Raw genomic sequence first — 18272 nt, 5'->3', positions numbered from 1 at the left:
ACAGAGGGATCTTGTGGTCCAAGTCCATATATCCCTCAAAGTAGCCACGCAAGTTGATAGGGTGGTTAAGAAGTTGTGTGGTGTGTTGGCCTTCATTAGTCTGAGATTGAGTTCAAGAGCCGCGAGGTAATGTTGCAGCTCTATAAAACTGTGGTTAGACCACAGATGGAGTATTGTGTTCAGTTCTGGTCACCTCATTATAGGAAAGATATGGAAGCTTTAGAAAGGGTGCAGTGGATATTTACCAGGATGCTGCCTGGATTAGAGAACATGTCCTATGAGGAAAGCTGGGGCTTTTCTCTTTGGAGAGACGGAGGATGAGAGGCAACTTGATCAAGGCATATAAGATTATGAGAGGCATAGATAGAGTGGACAGCCAGCACATTTTTCCCAGGGCGCCAATAGCCAATACCAGAGGACATCCATTTAAGATGAGTGGAGGAAAGTTTAGGGGAGATGTCAGAGGTAGGTTTTTTACACGGCGTGGTAGGTGTCTGGAATGCACTGCCGGGGGTGTTGCTAGAGACTGATACAATAGGGACATATAAAAGACTCTTAGATGAGTACATGGATTAGAAATAAATGGAGTGTTATGGGCTGTGTAGGAGGGATTGATTGTGAAGTAGCTTTATATAGGTCGGCACAACATTTTGGGCTGAAGGGCCTGTACTGTGCTGTACTGTCCTATGTTCTATAATATGAGACTGAGGGTAATGGGAGAGGGTTGTTTTTGTAACTGGATGCCTGTGGCTAGTGGTGTCCCACAAGGATCAGTGCTGGGACCCCTGCTGTTTGCAAAACACGTGAATGACTTGGATGTGAATGTGGGAGGCATGATCAGTAAGATTAGCAGAGTAGTTGATGGTGTGGATGTTCGTCTTGGGCTGAAGAGAGATAACGATATGTCGGTAAAATGGCAGATGGCGTTTGATCCAGACAAATGTGAGGTGATGCATTTTGGGAGTACTAATGAGACCACGATATATAGCATGGTCCTGGGGAATATTGAGGAACAGAGGGATCTTGGAGCACAAATCCATAGATCCTTGAATGTGGCAACATGGGTAGATAACACAGTTAAGAAGGCATATGGGATATGGGCCATCATTAGTCAGGGCATTGAATGCAGAAGTAGGGAAGTTTTACTCCAACTTTATAAAGCCTTGGTCAGACCTTAGCTGCAGTACTGTGTGCAGTTCTGTTCACTGTGCTATAGTAAGGATGTGATAGCACTGGAAAGGGTGCAAAGGAGATGCACCAGGATGTTGCCTGGGATGGAGCAGAGACAGGAGGAGTTGGGTCTGTTCTCTCCCATGTGGAGGAGGTTAGGAGAGGGTAGGATTCAGGGATATGAAATTATGAGGGGTGTAGATAGGGTAGACTGCAGAAAACATTTCCCTGTATCAGAGGTAGGTAAAACTGGAGGACATCAATTGAGGGTAAGAGGGAAGAGAGTCAGAGTAGATAAGAGGGGCACAAATTTCACAACATATGTCAGTGATAATAAACCTGATTCCGATTCTTCACCCAGAGAGTGGTAAGTACCTGGAATGCACTGCTTGAGAGAGTGGTTGAAGGTCAGTCATTGATAGCATTTAAGTTTTTAGATGAGCACTTGAATTGTTTAGGTGTAGAAGGCTATGGACCAAGTGCTAGGAGATGGGATTAGCATGGAAGGCTGCCCACTGGTTGGTATGGATGAGTTGGGCTGAAGGTACAGCATGGAAGCAGGAAAACATTGAAAGTAAAGAGCAGGTCAGGCAGCATCATTGATAAGTGAAACATTAACTCTGTTTCTCTCTCCTCAGATGTTATCTGATCCGAGTATTCCCATCATTTTCTATTTTTCACATATTTCCAGCATTTACTTCTCAAAAACGCCCCATATGCCTTTCAACCACTTTATTGACCTGAACTGCGAGATCTAAGGATCTGTAGACATGTATTCCGAGGTCCCTTTGTTCCTCCACACCACCCATTTATTCTATATTCCTTTGCCGGCTATTCCTCTCCAAAACATTATGCCCATACTTTTCTGTATTAAATTCCATTTGCCATTTTTCCGCCCGGTTGACCATCCATGCCTTTGTGCGAGCTAAATCTTCCCTCTTCATCGTCAACCACATGGCCAATTTAGGGGGAGACTGTTCCACTGGTGAAGGAGCTCAGGATATCTTAAAATCAGACTTGGCACATTCAGAAGAGAAGTTGGGAAATTCTTCTGCATACAAAGGCTGATAGAGGTATCAAACTTTCTCCCAGAAACAGCGATAGAGGCTCATTCATTTATTAACTTTAAATGTGAGATTGATAGATTTGTGCTAGCAATGAGTTTTAAATGATCTGATAAGTGGAAGGAGTTAGGGTAGAGATCAGCTAGCATCTCATTGAACAAGGAACAGGCTCCAGAGGTTGAATGACTTACTCCTGTACCAGCGTTCCTCCTGATTGAAAATAAGACTCTAGATGAAGGCTGTTCTGCTCTAGTGTGGCGTAGCACTGATCTGCTTGGGTGGGCTGTGCTGAATCTTTTTGATGCTTACCATAATGTCACAGCACATAGCAGAACAGGACACAAGGTGAATTCTTTATAACAGTTCTAACTTTTTAAAACAGCTGCTTGGGAGCTGCACAGCAAAAAAAAAATCAGATTTGCTTTGCATTTTATCAACAAATCAATGTTTTAATCATCTTCCAAGCTGCTATTTGCTGCATTTCTTGCTAGACATAATAAGCCCAAACTATTCAACTTCAAGGTATCAACTTCTTGGTGACATAATTGAGTGCCAAAATTCTGAACATATTTTGTAATGCCAGATTGCAATGGAAGAAGATCCACAGACTCTAGGGATTCCTATATGTAATATGCAGGATCTGATTTATTTTGTATAATAATGTCTTCTGTGAGGGCTTGCAGTCCTGGAAATGTTTTAATCTTTACATTAATGAGGCCATATGAGTTATAAGAATATAGGAAAATAAGATACAAAGCATAAAGTCATGACTGATCTTCTACCTCAGCACCATCTAACCTCATATCCCTTTATTCCTTAATAATTAAAAATCTGTTGATTGTTCTTCTTAAATATACTCACCAAATGCACCTCCTCAAATCTCTTGGGTAGAGAATTCCAAAGATTCACTACCCTCTGGATTAGGAAGTTTCTTGTCTCTCCCAAGTAGCTGACCCCTTATTTTGGAACTATGACATTTGAGAAGGGATGTATTGTCCCTGTATTCATCCTGTCAGGCCCTGTAAGAATTTTCTATGTTTCAAAGACATCACATCTCATTTTTCTTAACTCAATGCAGGCTCAGTCTGTTTAAATTTCCCTCATATGACAAACCCACCATCCCATGAATTAGTCTGGTGAACCTTCACTGTAATGTCCACCAAGGCAACTCAAGCAAAAAGCCTTTAATTTGGAAATGTGGTAAGGGGTCAGACATCTTGGACTGAGGTGAGGACAAATGTCTTCACTCTCGACCTGGAAAACTGTATATTTTATTGCTGAATATTCAAGTCTAAAGATCTATAGCATTGTTGGATACTGACAGGAAAGTGCCCTCAAGATACAGGATCAGATTATATGGAATGGTGGACAAGTCTCAAGAGAATTAATGACCCATTTGTTTCTATTGCTTATGTTTTTACGTCAAAAGGATACAATATAATTGTATTGTTTTTGGTTTCATGATCCATAGACTGATTGCATTTATGTACAATGATTTGCTGTAAACTGATAAAATTCTGCAGCCATTAAAATGTATTTTAAAAATAATTTTATAATTCAGCATTATTATTAATTTGCGCCTCTACTAGATATTCTTTCTGGTCCCGTGATCCGTCACTGTCGTAGACAGACAACACATACCTCAGATTATAGAAAACAATCAATGTTTAACACCTAATTATCAACAGTATAATCTAGATATAATAAAGCACTTTGTTGTGTGAATTGAGTTCTGTGGTCTCGCACCTGGCACCGTGTGTATACTCGTCCTTCGTGAATCAGAGTGAAGGACATGCTAGTGAAGCCAAGTCAAATATAAATCATAAGCTGATTCAGTTTACATGTGATCTTTTAATGAACACAGTGCAGTTTGAGAAAAATAAGTATACTTGATATTGTTCCTTGCACTGTTTCATGTAAGACTTGTCAATCTAATTTAAACTTGCAAGTCATCAGTTACTGAATTTCTAGTATTTTACTCTGTCTTGGATCAAAGTGACCAAACTTAGCCTTGTAAAGAGACAGTGACACAGATGGATCTTTTATGCTCCCTCAGTAGTCTCTGTTGAACACCTGTCCAGTAACAAGACCTAGCAGATTTTAACAATAACTTAATCTTTAAAACCAGCTTGCTTGCTTTATATTGTTACAAAAGGCAATGGAATTTCTTTCCTCGTATTGGAGATCAACAATGAAAAGTTGCTTCTAGTGGAAGGTGGTTGGGGTTGGCAAATAGAGGGGAAATTATGATGTTAACATCAGTCCCTCTCCAATAGAGGCAAATTAACCATGTCCCCATGAGACAAATCTGCATTTTCTTTTCATGATTCAGAACTGCTCACAGTACCTTTTTTTATTTTTTTTAGTACCTTGGCTTCCATTAGTGATTAATTCCACCATTAGCCTTTTGCCTACATAAACCTGCATTGTTTAAAATCCCATCATATTCCATACAAAATTTAAAAAAAACCCTGTATTTGTCTCCATACTTCAGATTCCCACTGTTATGGGAATCTTCACATCTAGCCTGCTGAATGCCTTTCCAACAATCTCCTGAACTTGATCCAATAATCTAAAATTTGGTTACCTAAATGTCGTCACACTACAACATCGGAGTTCACTGACAACCATTGGCTCTTTGTGCCCCAATGTATTCAAAATATTTATTCTTGTTTACAAGATCCATCATGTTACAGTCTTCTCCAGCTCTAGATGGCCTCCACTCTTCTGTTTCAGGCTTCCTATGCACTGTCTCATCCTCTTTTCCATCTTTGCTGCAGTTCTTTCCTTGAGCTCTTCTGTTCTTCAACTTCTCAATCTATTTTCAAACAGTTCCTCAAACCCTATCTCCTTAACTATGTGTTGGTTGCTTTAGTTAGGATGAGGTGTTGGAGTTACAGTCAGTAGACAAGTGCAAAACAATCATTATTAATTACGGCATCCATCATTAAGGACCCTCACCAACCGGGACATGCCCTCTTCTCATTACTACCATCGGTGAGGAGGTACAGAAGCCTGAAGGCCACACTCAATGATTCAGGAGCAGCTTCCCCTCCGTCATCAGATTTCTGAATGGTCCATGAACACTACCTCATTGTTCCATATTTTTGTACTATTTATTTATTTTGTAATTTATGTTTTTTTGTCTTTGCACTGTACTGCCACTGCCAAACAACAAAATTCACATCATAGGGATGATAAACCTGATTCTGACTCTGATCATTTGCAATGGAAAAGAAAAAGTGTCCAGATGCTGAAAACCTATAAACATTTGGTTCATATTTCCATTACCACCAACACCAAACCCCCTCCTCACTGCACCTTCCCATACATTTGCAAGAGTTGTAGCACCTGCCCTTTTACCTCTTCCCTTTCACAATCCAGTGACCCAAACACTTTTTCCAGGAAAAGGGGTGACTCACACTTCTTGCAATTTAGTGCTTCCATTTGGTGTGCAAACTGTGGTTTCCCCTACATTGGGGAAATCAAATGCAGATTGGGAGAGTACTTTGCAGAACGTCTCCATTCACTGACAGTTATCAGCCTGAAAATCTAGTTGTCTGTGGCTTTTCACACCATCCCACTCCCATTCTGATTTTGGACGAGGTGGTCGTGAAATTAAGGCAATGGACTGCTAACCCATTGTGCTTTGCACACGCGGGTTCGAATCCCAGCATCGTCATGAACTGCTGGGCAGGCACGGTAGTGTAGCGGTTAGCGTAACGCTTTACAATGCCAGTAACCCGGGTTCAATTCCGGCCGCTGTCTGTTCGGAGTTTGTACGTTCTCTCCGTGCCTGCGTGGGTTTCCTCCGGGTGCTCTAGTTTCCTCCCACTTTCCAAAGATGTACCAAAGGGTTAGAAAGTTGTGGGCATGCTATGTTGGCGCCAGAAGTGTGGCGACACTTGCAGGCTGCCCCCAGAGCATTACACAAAAGATTCATTTCACTGTGTGTTTCGTTGTATATCTTATCCTCTCTTTTGTTGACTTCTTGTACTGTCCCAACAAAGCATTGAGTTTTCAGTAATCTCAGATATCCAGCCTTTCCAGTTTGTCAGAACTGGCTGATTCTGACCATCAACATATAATGTCAACACAGTTTTTTCCTCTCCACATACTGCTTGACTTACTGGGTATTTCCAGAATTCTCTTTTATTTCAGGTATCCAACACCTGTTGTGTTCTATATCTCAAACTTCTAGCATTTTTCCTCTTGTTCCTCTGTTTTCTTTCACATCCTTCTATTTACATCTCCTCTATACAGATCAGCTGTGATTTATCCACAACCCCCTCTCAGCCAGCATCAAAACAATTTGTGTCAGTCTCTCTTAGTCTCCACCCCACCAAAGACATCTCCTTTGTCCTCACCATCCTTCCTCCTCCTCTGCAGCAAGAAACTTGCTTATTCTCTAAGTTTGCTTGGTTCTGGATTAACAGCAAAAAGAAATATTAATTCCATGTTTTTCTCCACAGCTGCTGTGTGACATGCTGTGTATTTCAAGCATTTTCTGTTCCAATTCTATCACTTGCACCTTGTTGGTCTTAACTTGATCCTTGTCTTCATTATTACTTGTCTTGGGACGTTTATTACCTTCAAGGAAGTAGCTAAGTTCATGTTGTTTAGTGTGAAGACCCTTTTTTTTTAACAAGAGTCAATGATTTTCTTTCATTAATCATTTAGGTTGTAAATTGAACAAATCTTGAACTATTGCCTGAATAAGAACCCTTGTAATTTACCCCAGTTCATAATCCCAGGCTAAGAAGATCACATCTCCATTATATTTTAAAAGCAACTGTTCAGTGAGTGTGAGGAATGTGAATATGTAAGGAACAAGTTATCCATCCCTACTAAATAAAAAAGATTTGATTGCAAATTTAGTTCTTTTTAAGGGTATATAGAGTCAATAGACATATGCACTTATCAAAGCTGTCATCTTTTTGTTGTAACTTAAAATGTAGTCAGTTTATGCAAGCTGATGCAAATCTAGCATCTGGTTGTCAAGGTGAAATGACAATGAGTGCGCTGTATGACTATCTCTCATCATATTACTCCCTTCAATATCCCTCCATTCGGCTCAAGTTTTCTATCACACACAACTTCCAGTAAACAAATGCAAATATGCTATCCTTGCCTTAACTTGGGGGTGGGGCAGTGGGGGGGGGGGGAGTTAAAGGGAAAAGCACAGACCATAAAAAACAGAAATCATGCCATTTTGCAAAGATTTTTTGGATTCAGATAAAACAGAGAAAAAAAAATCATTGGAATGAAGAGAAAGCTAAAAAGACTAACCCCCCCCCATCGTCTGTGAATTCCTTTGGGGAATGCTTGAGAGATGTGATAAAGCTCTATGGAAGTTCTTTACTTTTTTGCTAGCACACGTACAAAAAAAAAGTTGGATGAATTTCTGGTTAGGAATGGCATTGAACATTGTAAGGAAATGTCCAAATACCCAAAATGAACTACACAGTAGAATATACTAGTTACTGCTTTGATAAGACCAAGTAAATGCCATGTTCAGGAAAGTACTTAATTAAAAATAAACAATGTAGCATGTAAGGTAGATAGGCAAGGTGGTGGTGGAAACTGGCTGAGTTTCATTCTTTCAGCTCTATGTTTTATATTCATAGAGAGATACAACATGGAAAATGGGCCTTTGAGTCTACATGACCATCAACACCCATTTACACTAATCCTACATTAATTCAATTTTTTTTGATTCTCCCCACATTCTCATTAACCCCTTGCCCCCTCACCCCCCCCAGATTCTACTACTCACCCACCTACTAGAGACAATGTGCGCTGGCAAACCAACCCACCAAGCCACACATTTTTGGGATGTGGGAGGAAACCGGAGCACCTGGAGGAAACCTATGCGATCACAGGGAGAACATGCAATCTCCACACAGAGAGCAACAGAGATCAGGATTGAACATGGGTCACTGGCACTGTCAGGCTTCTTAGCAATTGAGTCTAGGAAGAATCTTTGCAGTCTACTCCTCCAAGACATTAAATGGATTGGCTAGTCTATGATGAAGTGAATTTTATGTAATATGGCAAAGAATAATTTTGATAGCTGAATTTACCTTCTTAATACAAGATAATGAAAAGGCAAAAAGCTGCAGATATTGGAAGCCTGAAATAGAAGAAAGCATACCAGAAATACTCTACAAATCAAGTAGCATCTGGGAGAGAGAAACCATTGACATTTCAGGTTGATCACCTTTCTTCTGAACTGATAAAAGTTAGAAATTATACATGTTTTAAGTTTCTTGGAAAGGGGAGGAATGGAGGGAACAAAGGAAATGTTTGTGAATAAGACGGAAACCAAAACAGACTGAATGGCACCAGTGTTGGCACTGATTGAGTGAGGGTTGGTAAAGGCTTGTTAATCACAGATTATCCATTAGGAGCTGTGTGAAAGTATAGGAGAGAGAAAGAGAAAAAGTTGCTGTAACTGTGTAATGCAAAACGCTGGAGAAATAAAAATGCCTTTCTCATTTCTACAAGCAAACTAGAACTGAACACTTTGACTTGTGTGAAAGTAGTTCTGGATGACTTTTTAACCTGTGAGGAAACGTATCTTCTCCACAGCTCTTCATGTCAATACAGCAGAGACGGGGAAGTAACTGTCTAGGAGGTTCGTTGATTAGCTTCATTTTGTTGTCACATTGTGTTTTCCTGTTGACTTCAGGGACAGACAGGCCCGTTAGGAGAACCTGGTCTACAAGGTTATCCTGGAAATGAAGGGCCACAAGGTCCAAGAGGACAAAAAGGACAGAGCGGAGAACGTGGACCATCTGGACCTGCTGGAATTAAAGGAGATATTGTAAGTTGAAAAAAAATGCACAGCAATCACAGTCTCTCACCACCATCACCATCTGATATGACGAGAGTAACCTATTCATTGCCGGCTTCCAAAACCATGCAAATATATTTGAGGTAACAAGAATCAGATTGAACTAACAGCTCAGAACCTTTTTAGTGAGCAGAAATGTCGGATATTTTCTAAGAGCATAACTTTGTAAATTATCGTTTCTTGTGCCCCTGTATTCAACTTGTCTCTGAAGTCCAGGGCAATGAAATTCTAACTGTTTTATAACTACAGATGGATTATTTGCTTACTGTTTGACAATAACAGCAAGAATTTTACTCAGAAAAGCTAAAAATCAATGCTAAAACTCTGGCCGACTAAATTCAGTAAAACAATGAGAGTAGATTAGACATTTGTCCCATTAATGAATATGAAGAAAGAAAGGAAATGAAAAAAAAATATTGTAATTGTTTTCATTTTTCAGGGCCCTCTTGGTGTTCCTGGTTTTCCAGGAATTGATGGTATTCCGGTGAGTATTTATTTGGAAATCTTTAATTTGTGGCCCACAGTTTAATACACTTGTAAATGATAAATAATTTGATTTGCCTTCTCATGCACTGGTCAGATGCCAACTTTCACAGGCAGACCAGTATGGATCTTACACTCAGATGGTTCTATAATAACATTGAAATATTGACTATTTTAGGGCATGCCAGGGTTCCAAGGCCCAAGAGGTTACCCTGGATTAGACGGCTGCAATGGATCGAGAGGAGATCCTGGTCTTCCAGGAATTGGAGGATATCCAGGAAGGATTGGGCTACCGGTGGGAAAACTTTAATTGAAAACTATCATCTTCTTGTGTAAAATGAGGAAAGAAGACTGCTCTGGAATTAAAAACAGATTCAATGAAATATTTGAAGAGGAAATTAGATTTTTGTTATGGAGCAGAAATAGATGGAAGTGGATTGGGAGAGAATAAAGATGAGCAAACTGGGAAAGAAATTAGACAATTGTGAATGAATCGATTTATTGATGCTTTCCCCCACCACAACTCCTTTTAGGACACATCCATCTCCCACCTCAAAGAACAACTTGTCACACAACTTCTTCGAAAACCAACCCAGAACACTTCCAACCCTCAGCGCCCCATTTGTCCAAAAGCTGAGTTTCTGACACCAGCACCTCTTTATTACTAAGGCTGTCACCTCTGCCACAGTGGCATCACTAGCTTGCAGTCTTACCTCAGCCCACATGTCACAGAAGCCTTCATCCTTGCTGTTGTTATCTCTAAACCCAACTATTCGATAGCTTACTCTACCCATATTAAACTTTGGTCTTCCTCGACCATTCCTGAAACTTCTCCAACTTACACTTACACTGGCCTTAAATTTGAAATGTCCAAATGGTAAATTATCCTCATGATTCTTCTATCGATGCAACCCACTGCAGTCTGTAACACCCCTCCTAGACCAATCCTGAACTCTCTAATCTCCCCTTTTCACCAACTCTTACTGCTTCACCAGTAATCAACAATTCCTTCCCTAAACCCTCCCACACCTACACGTGCCTTTTCTCATTTGAGACCCTTTCTAAAGCTGACATCTCTGACCAAACCTTTGACTGCCTCTCCTAAGATCTTTACCTTGTCTTGGAGTATATTTTTGGCAATTCTGCTGTAAACCAGCTTGGTGTGTGACTGTTTTGGGGCAGAGAGAGTTAGCACTGGGCAGTGTTAAGAGTAGAAATGCAGGCGAGAGGTGGATCTGTGAAAGGCAGAAGCAGTAAGTGGTTTTAGGAAGAGGTGTTTGCTTTCAGAGTGGACGTATTATGGAGTTCAACAGTATGCAATTGCAACAGGAAGGAATGTGGCAATGAGTGTCAGGTAGGTGGAGCTCTGGAGAGGAACTGGAAGGACAAACTGAAGCAAGTTGAATAAATAGATAAGTGCATTAAACAAATATGATGGAATAGCACAGCAAGAAAATATCACTATGGCTGCATGCATAGAAAGTGCATGTTTTATGCAAAATTTTCAATATATAACATGAATATTTAATATTGGGCTGAACTAAAGGTTTAGAAATCTGAATACTTTTTGATAAGAGAAGTAAGTTATTCAAACATTAGAAAATATTGATAAAATATTAAAGATTTTACCTTGCAGCTGTTTATTTATTCTGTTTGATATACAATCTATATTACTTTTGTTACAGGGGCTTCCGGGTCCAAAAGGTCCAAAAGGAGATTCCGTAATTGCCACGTTCTCTAGAGGCTTTCCAGTGAGTATTCACTTCAAAACACTGGTTAATTTTTCATTTTCTTCTGCTGTACTTAAAGTAACTTAACGGGTGAGGGAGATGGATAGACCTGGTGACTGATGCTCTATTCTATTCTTGCTGCTCTTCAATGCCACCAAAGATTTAATTTTCCATAAACTTGATTACAAATATTTTTAAATATTTTGAGTCTTAATAAATGAGAATATTACTTTTCTAACAATAGTATAGCAACTAACATACTGATAAACTAATTAAACTAATAGTAATTAATGAAACTCTAGTATTATATGAAGGCCAGTTTCAGAAAAATGGCCAAAGAGGAGCAAAGTTTGTTCAGTGAAAAGGATGTAGCAATGCCCCCTGTAGATCGTGAAATGGGACTTCGTCCACATAGAACCATTTTATATACTCATGTTCTACTTTCCCTTTCCTTATTGATAACTTGGTCCTCCTTTGCTAAATTCTGAATTTTTCCCAATCCTTAAACTCATTAATTTTTTTGCAAAGGATCAGTTCTGGGAATTGACAAAGTTCTCTGGGAATTGACAAGGTTGATCAGGAAATTAGTAACCAATTGATTGGCCATTTAAGAAAAAAAATTGTATTTGCACATAATGCCTTTGCTATATATTAAAATGATAATTGCTGATGGACTGTAATTTGATCCTTGAAACTGATTAGACTTTGGAAATGAACAGCACAGAGTTATAGAGTTGTGCAGCACAGAAATGGGTCCTTCAACCCACCATATCCGTGCCAACCTTTTTACCAATCAGCAATCACCAGATATCGACCATTCTCAGTGTAAAATAAAACTTTCCCCTCCAATCCCCTTTTAAAGCTCCTTTCTCTCGTCTCAAACCTATTGTTTTTGATACCCCTCCCATGGGAAAAAAATGTGACTATCTACCCTATCTGTGCCTCTCATACATACTCCTATAAGGTCATCTCTTAGCCTCATTTGCTCCAGGGAAAACAAGCCCAGCCTATCCAATCTCTCCCCAAGCTCCTTGAGAAGCTCCAGTGGGTGACACCCAGAGAACAACTGCTCGTTATTTAAGGGAATCCAGGACCATGTCACCAAACTGAACCTCATCTATAGAGAACTTGTAATAGGGAAGAGATAGCGGTTGCAACTCCACAATGAAAATAGTGGGGGGTAATGACTTAACGTTGAGCAATCGTGAACCACAGAGGATGGGTTACGCAAAACATACCACAAAAGGATGGAGTGATAGAGCAGAGCACAACATGGAACAGTTGCACCTAAAGTCATACAGCACTGGTACAGACCCTTTGGCCCAACTGGTCCATGCTGACCAAGATTCCCATCTAAGCTAGTCCCATTTGGCTCATATCCCTCTAAATCTTTCCTATTCATGTACCTGTCCAAGTACCATTTAAATTTTGATAATGTACCTGCCTCAATCATTTTCTCTGGCAGCTCTTTCCATGTACTGATCATCCTCTGTGTGGAAAAGTTGCCCCTCAGGTTCCTATTAAATCTCTCCCCTCTCACCTTAAACCTATGCCTTCTAGTTCTTGATTCCCCAATGCTGGGGGGAGAAAAGCTGAGTGAATTTACCCTATCAATGCCCCTCATGATTTTATACACCTCTGTAAGATCACCCCTCACTCTCCTACACTCCAGTGAAAAAAGTACCAACCTGCTCAACCTCTCTCCATAACTCAGTCCCTCAAGTCCCGGCAACATCCTCATAAATCTCCTCTGCGCTCTTTCCAGCTTAATGGCATCTTTCCTATAGCAGGGTGACCAAAACTGATCACGATGTTCCAAATGTGGCCTCATCAATGTCTTGTTCAACAAGAGATTTGGCAGAATATAATGGCTGTGCACTGGAAAAGATAAGGATTTAGAGGAATACAGGGTTAGATTTTCTCTCAGTTGATTTAGTGATTAGATTAGTTGCCACATATTCCAAATTACATTATGTTAGTGTGACACAAAGAAGCTGGCCCTGAGAAGTGCCTAATAGAAGCTTTGTATGGCAACAAAGCTGAATGTCGATAATGCTGAATGCACATCACACTGTGTGAATGCTTGGATTAAATTCAGCAACCAGACCTATTGATCTTCAGACATGAGTTCAAAGCCCTATGGTTTTGAACTCGTGTCTGAGGATATGAGGAAATTCTCCATTTTCTCCAGTTTTTCTACAGGTGGAGAATTTCCATTTAGTTCTGGCTGGGAAGAGTTGTGCAAGCAAACAAAAGGGTGGGGAGATGGTGACTTCCATCACATCCAATGCGAGGTGATGAGAGAGATGGTAGGTTCTGGGCAGCCTATCAACACAAGGAGCGGGTGGTGCTGGTCCTCAGCAATGGCCTGCACTCACCATGCTGCCCTGACCCCACATCTTAGCCCTGAGTGGTTATACCACTCACTCCAGCCTGCCCAACTGCCCTCACAATCAGCCCCCTGCACATTGCCTCGGTAGCTCACTCCAGCCTAAAACTGTGAGACAAATAGATCACTATAACTGTTTAATTACAGGAGGGCATTCCTGGTCCAGCTGCAGAAGGGGAGGACAAGGGCTTGTGCCAAATTCCCAGCACAGTAGCACTGTCAGTAATACATCACCATGTATACATCGTCATTATGACTCTTTGCAGTGCTGATTCCATTGTTCCTCTCAGTTCTGGAAACTCATCCTGAGTGTTAAATGAGGTGCCAATGTATCAGTTATCAGCTTCTGCAAAAAAAAATCTCTTTTGCTACTGAATTTTAAGGAAGGTAATCTGCCCTACTCCCCTAAATCCACAATAATGGTTCTTAACTACCCTCTGAAATGGCCCAACAACTTATTCTGTTCCTAGGGCATGTGGTTGGCATAGATAACGCACACTGGCCTGTCGCCTGATGCCCAGATACGGTGAATGATAAAATATCATTAGAAAGCTGAAATTCTTCAACTGTTCATTTTGATGTGGTTTTGGTGGTTAGTCCCATTTTGGAGAATGGAAGCATTTTGTTAGATTGTACTATCGGGCATCAAGACCTTTGAAACAATTAAAAATGCCATGGAAGCTTAATGCAGTCATCTGTTCTGTTGTCAATAGGGAGACCAAGGATTCCCAGGACAAAGAGGTTTTCCTGTAAGTAACTAATCACCTACTTACTTTTAATTAGGGATTTTCTTGGCTTTATCTGTTAAATGGAGAATGATTAAAAAGAGCAATCAGATTGAGAGTGTGAATCTGATGAATTGAATTACGAGAGGAAGCACTTGAATGGTTAATCACTGTAATGCATTAATTTATTTCCGTTAACATGTCATCGAAGTTATGTGAAAAGAAGATGCAGGGATAATATGGGATAGGAGGAAGGAAGCCCAAGGGAAGGGTGATCAGGGCAAGGGTTGGACTTGGTAAGGGGAAGCATACAGAGGCAAGGACAGGAGTGGGACAGGGAAATCTTGAGCAGACTGGAAGGGAAAGCCTGAGACAGAAGGAAGGCCGATCAGTAGAGTCATTGGACGTGGGAAGAAAAACCTGTGCCACTGGAAGCATGGTTCAGGCTGGAACATGGCGCCACCTGGTGGGGTTCAACTCAGGAACCAAATGTGGGAGTGACTTAAAAACTAATTTTCCATTACTTTTCATTGAGTTTTCAGGTAAACAACTTTTCAGAATCTCTAACTTTCTCTGTATTATGCTGTTAATTCTATGATGTAAAATCACCAGTGCTTTTTTTCCCCCCCAAAATATACTTTATAGAACATTACAGCACAGTACAGACCCTTCGGCCCACGATGTTGTGCCGACATTTTATCCTGCTCTAAGATCTATCTAACCCTTCCCTCCCACATAGCCCCCCCCCCCCCATTTCTCTATCATTCATGTGGCATATATTATTCATATATAAATAGAGTAAATAAAATCAGTACACATCTTTCTCTTTGTTCATTGTACTGCCAATTCAATTCCTTCTCTTCAATGCATCAGAGTCATTCATGTTTTCTCTTAAACAGTGCAGCTGTTACACAAGGACCAGCCCTCTGTATCAAGTGGTGGCAGAACCTCAGACTGTAGTCCTTCCCCACAGAGCTTTGCAGTGGTTGCACTGAGCTTCAGTGCATTCCTCAGTACATACTCCTGCACCTTGGATTGTGCCAGCTGGCAGCATTCACTGTGGACATTTCCTTACACTGGAAGATTCAGGGAGACCAAAATGCATCTTTCACCTTCTTTCCAGCAGCAGTTGATGTTTGCCTGAAATGCACAGTCTATCATTGCTCCTAGCACTAATTAACCCCTAATTAGTGTGTGCCATGGCAGATTAATCACAGCCGCTACCCAGCCCCACCAAGGCCATCCCTGTAAACAATAAAGGCAAGCTGACAAGGCTTTACAAAGGCAAATGAAGACACAAGAGATTGCAGATGCTGGAATCTGGAGCAACAAACAATCTGACAGACGAATCATCAGGTCAAGCAGCATCTGTGGAAGGAAAAGAATTGAGGGTTTTGACCCGAAACGTCGACAATTCCTTTCTCTTCACAGCTGCTGGACCACCCACTGAGTTCCTCCAGCAGATTGTTGCTTTGCAAAGGCAAAGCAGTCAACTCAGTCCTCAATGTGACAATCATAAACCCCAGTGAGATTACACCTATGGTGATTCTAATTGTGATTATTTTCTTCAGTTATTTGATACTTGGTTTTTATCAGTTTATTACAGTCACCTGACATTTAAGGTAAAATTATATAATTTTTTTAATTCAGAAGGCAGAATGTCTGTAACTGTATAACCGTAGCGGTTAGCGTGACGCTATTACAGCGCCAGCAATCGGGGTTCGATTCCCGTCGCTGTCTGTAAGGAGTTTGTACGTTCTCCCGTGTCTGCGTGGGTTTCCTCCGGGTGCTCCGGTTTCCTCCCACATTCGAAAGACGTATGGGTAGGTTAACTTGGGGGTTTAAAATGGGCGGCGTGGACTCGGGCCGAAAGGGCCTGTTACCGTGCTGTAAATAAAATTTAAAAAATTTAATATATAGATTATCAAGTTTGTTCCACGTGCAGGATTTTTGGTTAACAAACTTAGTAGAAAAATGTTTTTACTGGAGCAAAGGAAAATTGAATTTGATAATTAATTGAATTTGTACAGGAGAGGAGCTGTATCAAATTAAGTGGCCAAGTAATGCCTTAAGAAAAATTAGTAGCATTACTCTGGCTAAGATGGAGAAAGAACAAGTAGGTTTTACCACATCAAAAACAGAAAATGCTGGAACTACTCAGCAGGTCAGGCTGCATCTATGGGAAGAGAAACGAAGTCAATGTTTCAGGTCGGAGAGCCTTTGTCAGAACCATCTGAAATGTTAACTCTGCTTCTCCTCCCATGGAAGCAGCCTGAGCTGCTGAGTATTTCCAGCATCTTCTGTTCTTGTTTTACATTTCCATCATCTGCAGTGTTCTTTCTTGATTTTCAGTAGATTTCACTGGTAGCAATTGTATTATTAGAAATTTTGAAAGAGGAAACTGCTCTCTGCAATATGGATAATGGAGGATCCACACAAACCTGGCAATTAACATGAAATTATAATAATTTAAATTCAGTATTAGGGAATGTCTCAAAAGCATTTCATCTTAAATCAAAACAAATTATCTTAACTTTGTCCAGGTGATAAAAGAAGGGCATTTATTAAACATTCTGTGCCTTTTTAACAAATCTTGAGAATAAAATTTATCTTCAAATCCAACATGAAGAGGCTGAACACTCTTTAAACATGCAGCTTGATTTTCCATTTCATTGACGTTTAAAAGGATAATGGGCAGGCAGCAGAAATGAATACAAATGAACACAAAGCGAGCAACCACTTTGCAATTTGCACCACCTCCCCTACCGCGATCTAACACGTCAATCCATACCAACGAAGCTTAACTTTTACTTCACTTAATTTTCAAAATTCTGATAAGTATTCAGTTACGTATCTCATTACATCACAGAAGGAGCTCTAAGATGGAACAAGAACCTTACCCAGCTCTACCCTGTCAACTAAGAGGAGATAAAAAGTAGTGAGAAGGGACATGACTGCCTCTGAATTCCAGAATATATAAAGTAGCCGGAGGTTAGCTTTTTAATTTGGAATGTGAACAGGGGATCATGGGACATTCTAAATCTAACAAGTTCACATAATCCAAAGATTAGAAAAATGTTTTGTCTGCATAATAAATGCGCATAGATTCTGAGGTACGACAGTAAATGTTACATTAATTAGTTCCTTTCTATTCAGTTAAAAAAATATAGATACGCTGCTGAATATGATCAGATTAGAGACAATGTAAAGAAAATTATAGACAAAGATAATCAAATATCCTATCAAACTGTGGAAAACAAACATGCAAAAGGCACCATCTAAAGTAATAAGATTACATTAGTTTTTGAGCTTTTTTTCTCATATTTTTTTTCTCACGAAGAAGCCTATTTGGTCCAGCTGTCAGAGCAATCCCATCTATCATATTTCCCTGTAACCTATTTTCTCTCATATGCCCATCAACTCCACCCTGATTCTCCTGACACCCGCCTACACTGGGGTAACTTACAATATAAAAGCAGAAAATGCTTGAAATACTCAGCATGTGTGGCTGCATCTGTGGGAAAAGTAAAAGAGTTGCTACTTCAGGTTGAAGACCCTTCATTAGAACTGATGGTAACAGGAGTAACCAGTTAACCTACCAAAAAGCACATGTTATAATGGAGTAAACCAGAACACCCAGGGGAAATCCACATGGTCAGAGGGAGAATGTATAAACTCCACACAGACACTGGACACTGGAGATAAGAACCAAACCCAGGTCACTGGAGCTGTGAAGCAGCATCTCCACCAACTATGCTACCGTGCCACCCTGAGGGGAGATTTAATTGAAGTGTACAAGACTACAAGAAACCTAGGTTATGTATCTCATTACATTACAGAATGGCCATTAGGTCC

General features: G+C 40.4%; 1 protein-coding gene across 1 annotated transcript in view; it reads left to right on the top strand.

Annotated features, from left to right (window-relative positions):
• LOC127571887 (collagen alpha-4(IV) chain-like) overlaps positions 1-18272 on the top strand; it is a 147506-nt gene that overhangs the window by 43779 nt on the left and 85455 nt on the right. The window contains exons 6-10 of the mRNA XM_052018634.1: positions 8926-9060; positions 9530-9574; positions 9752-9868; positions 11259-11324; positions 14406-14441. Coding sequence (XP_051874594.1) covers positions 8926-9060; positions 9530-9574; positions 9752-9868; positions 11259-11324; positions 14406-14441 — 399 coding nt within the window. The remainder of the gene's footprint in view (positions 1-8925; positions 9061-9529; positions 9575-9751; positions 9869-11258; positions 11325-14405; positions 14442-18272) is intronic.

Source organism: Pristis pectinata, chromosome 6, assembly GCF_009764475.1.
Source record: "Pristis pectinata isolate sPriPec2 chromosome 6, sPriPec2.1.pri, whole genome shotgun sequence".
NCBI lineage: Eukaryota > Metazoa > Chordata > Chondrichthyes > Rhinopristiformes > Pristidae > Pristis > Pristis pectinata.
This window is presented reverse-complemented; position numbering and strand designations above follow the sequence as displayed.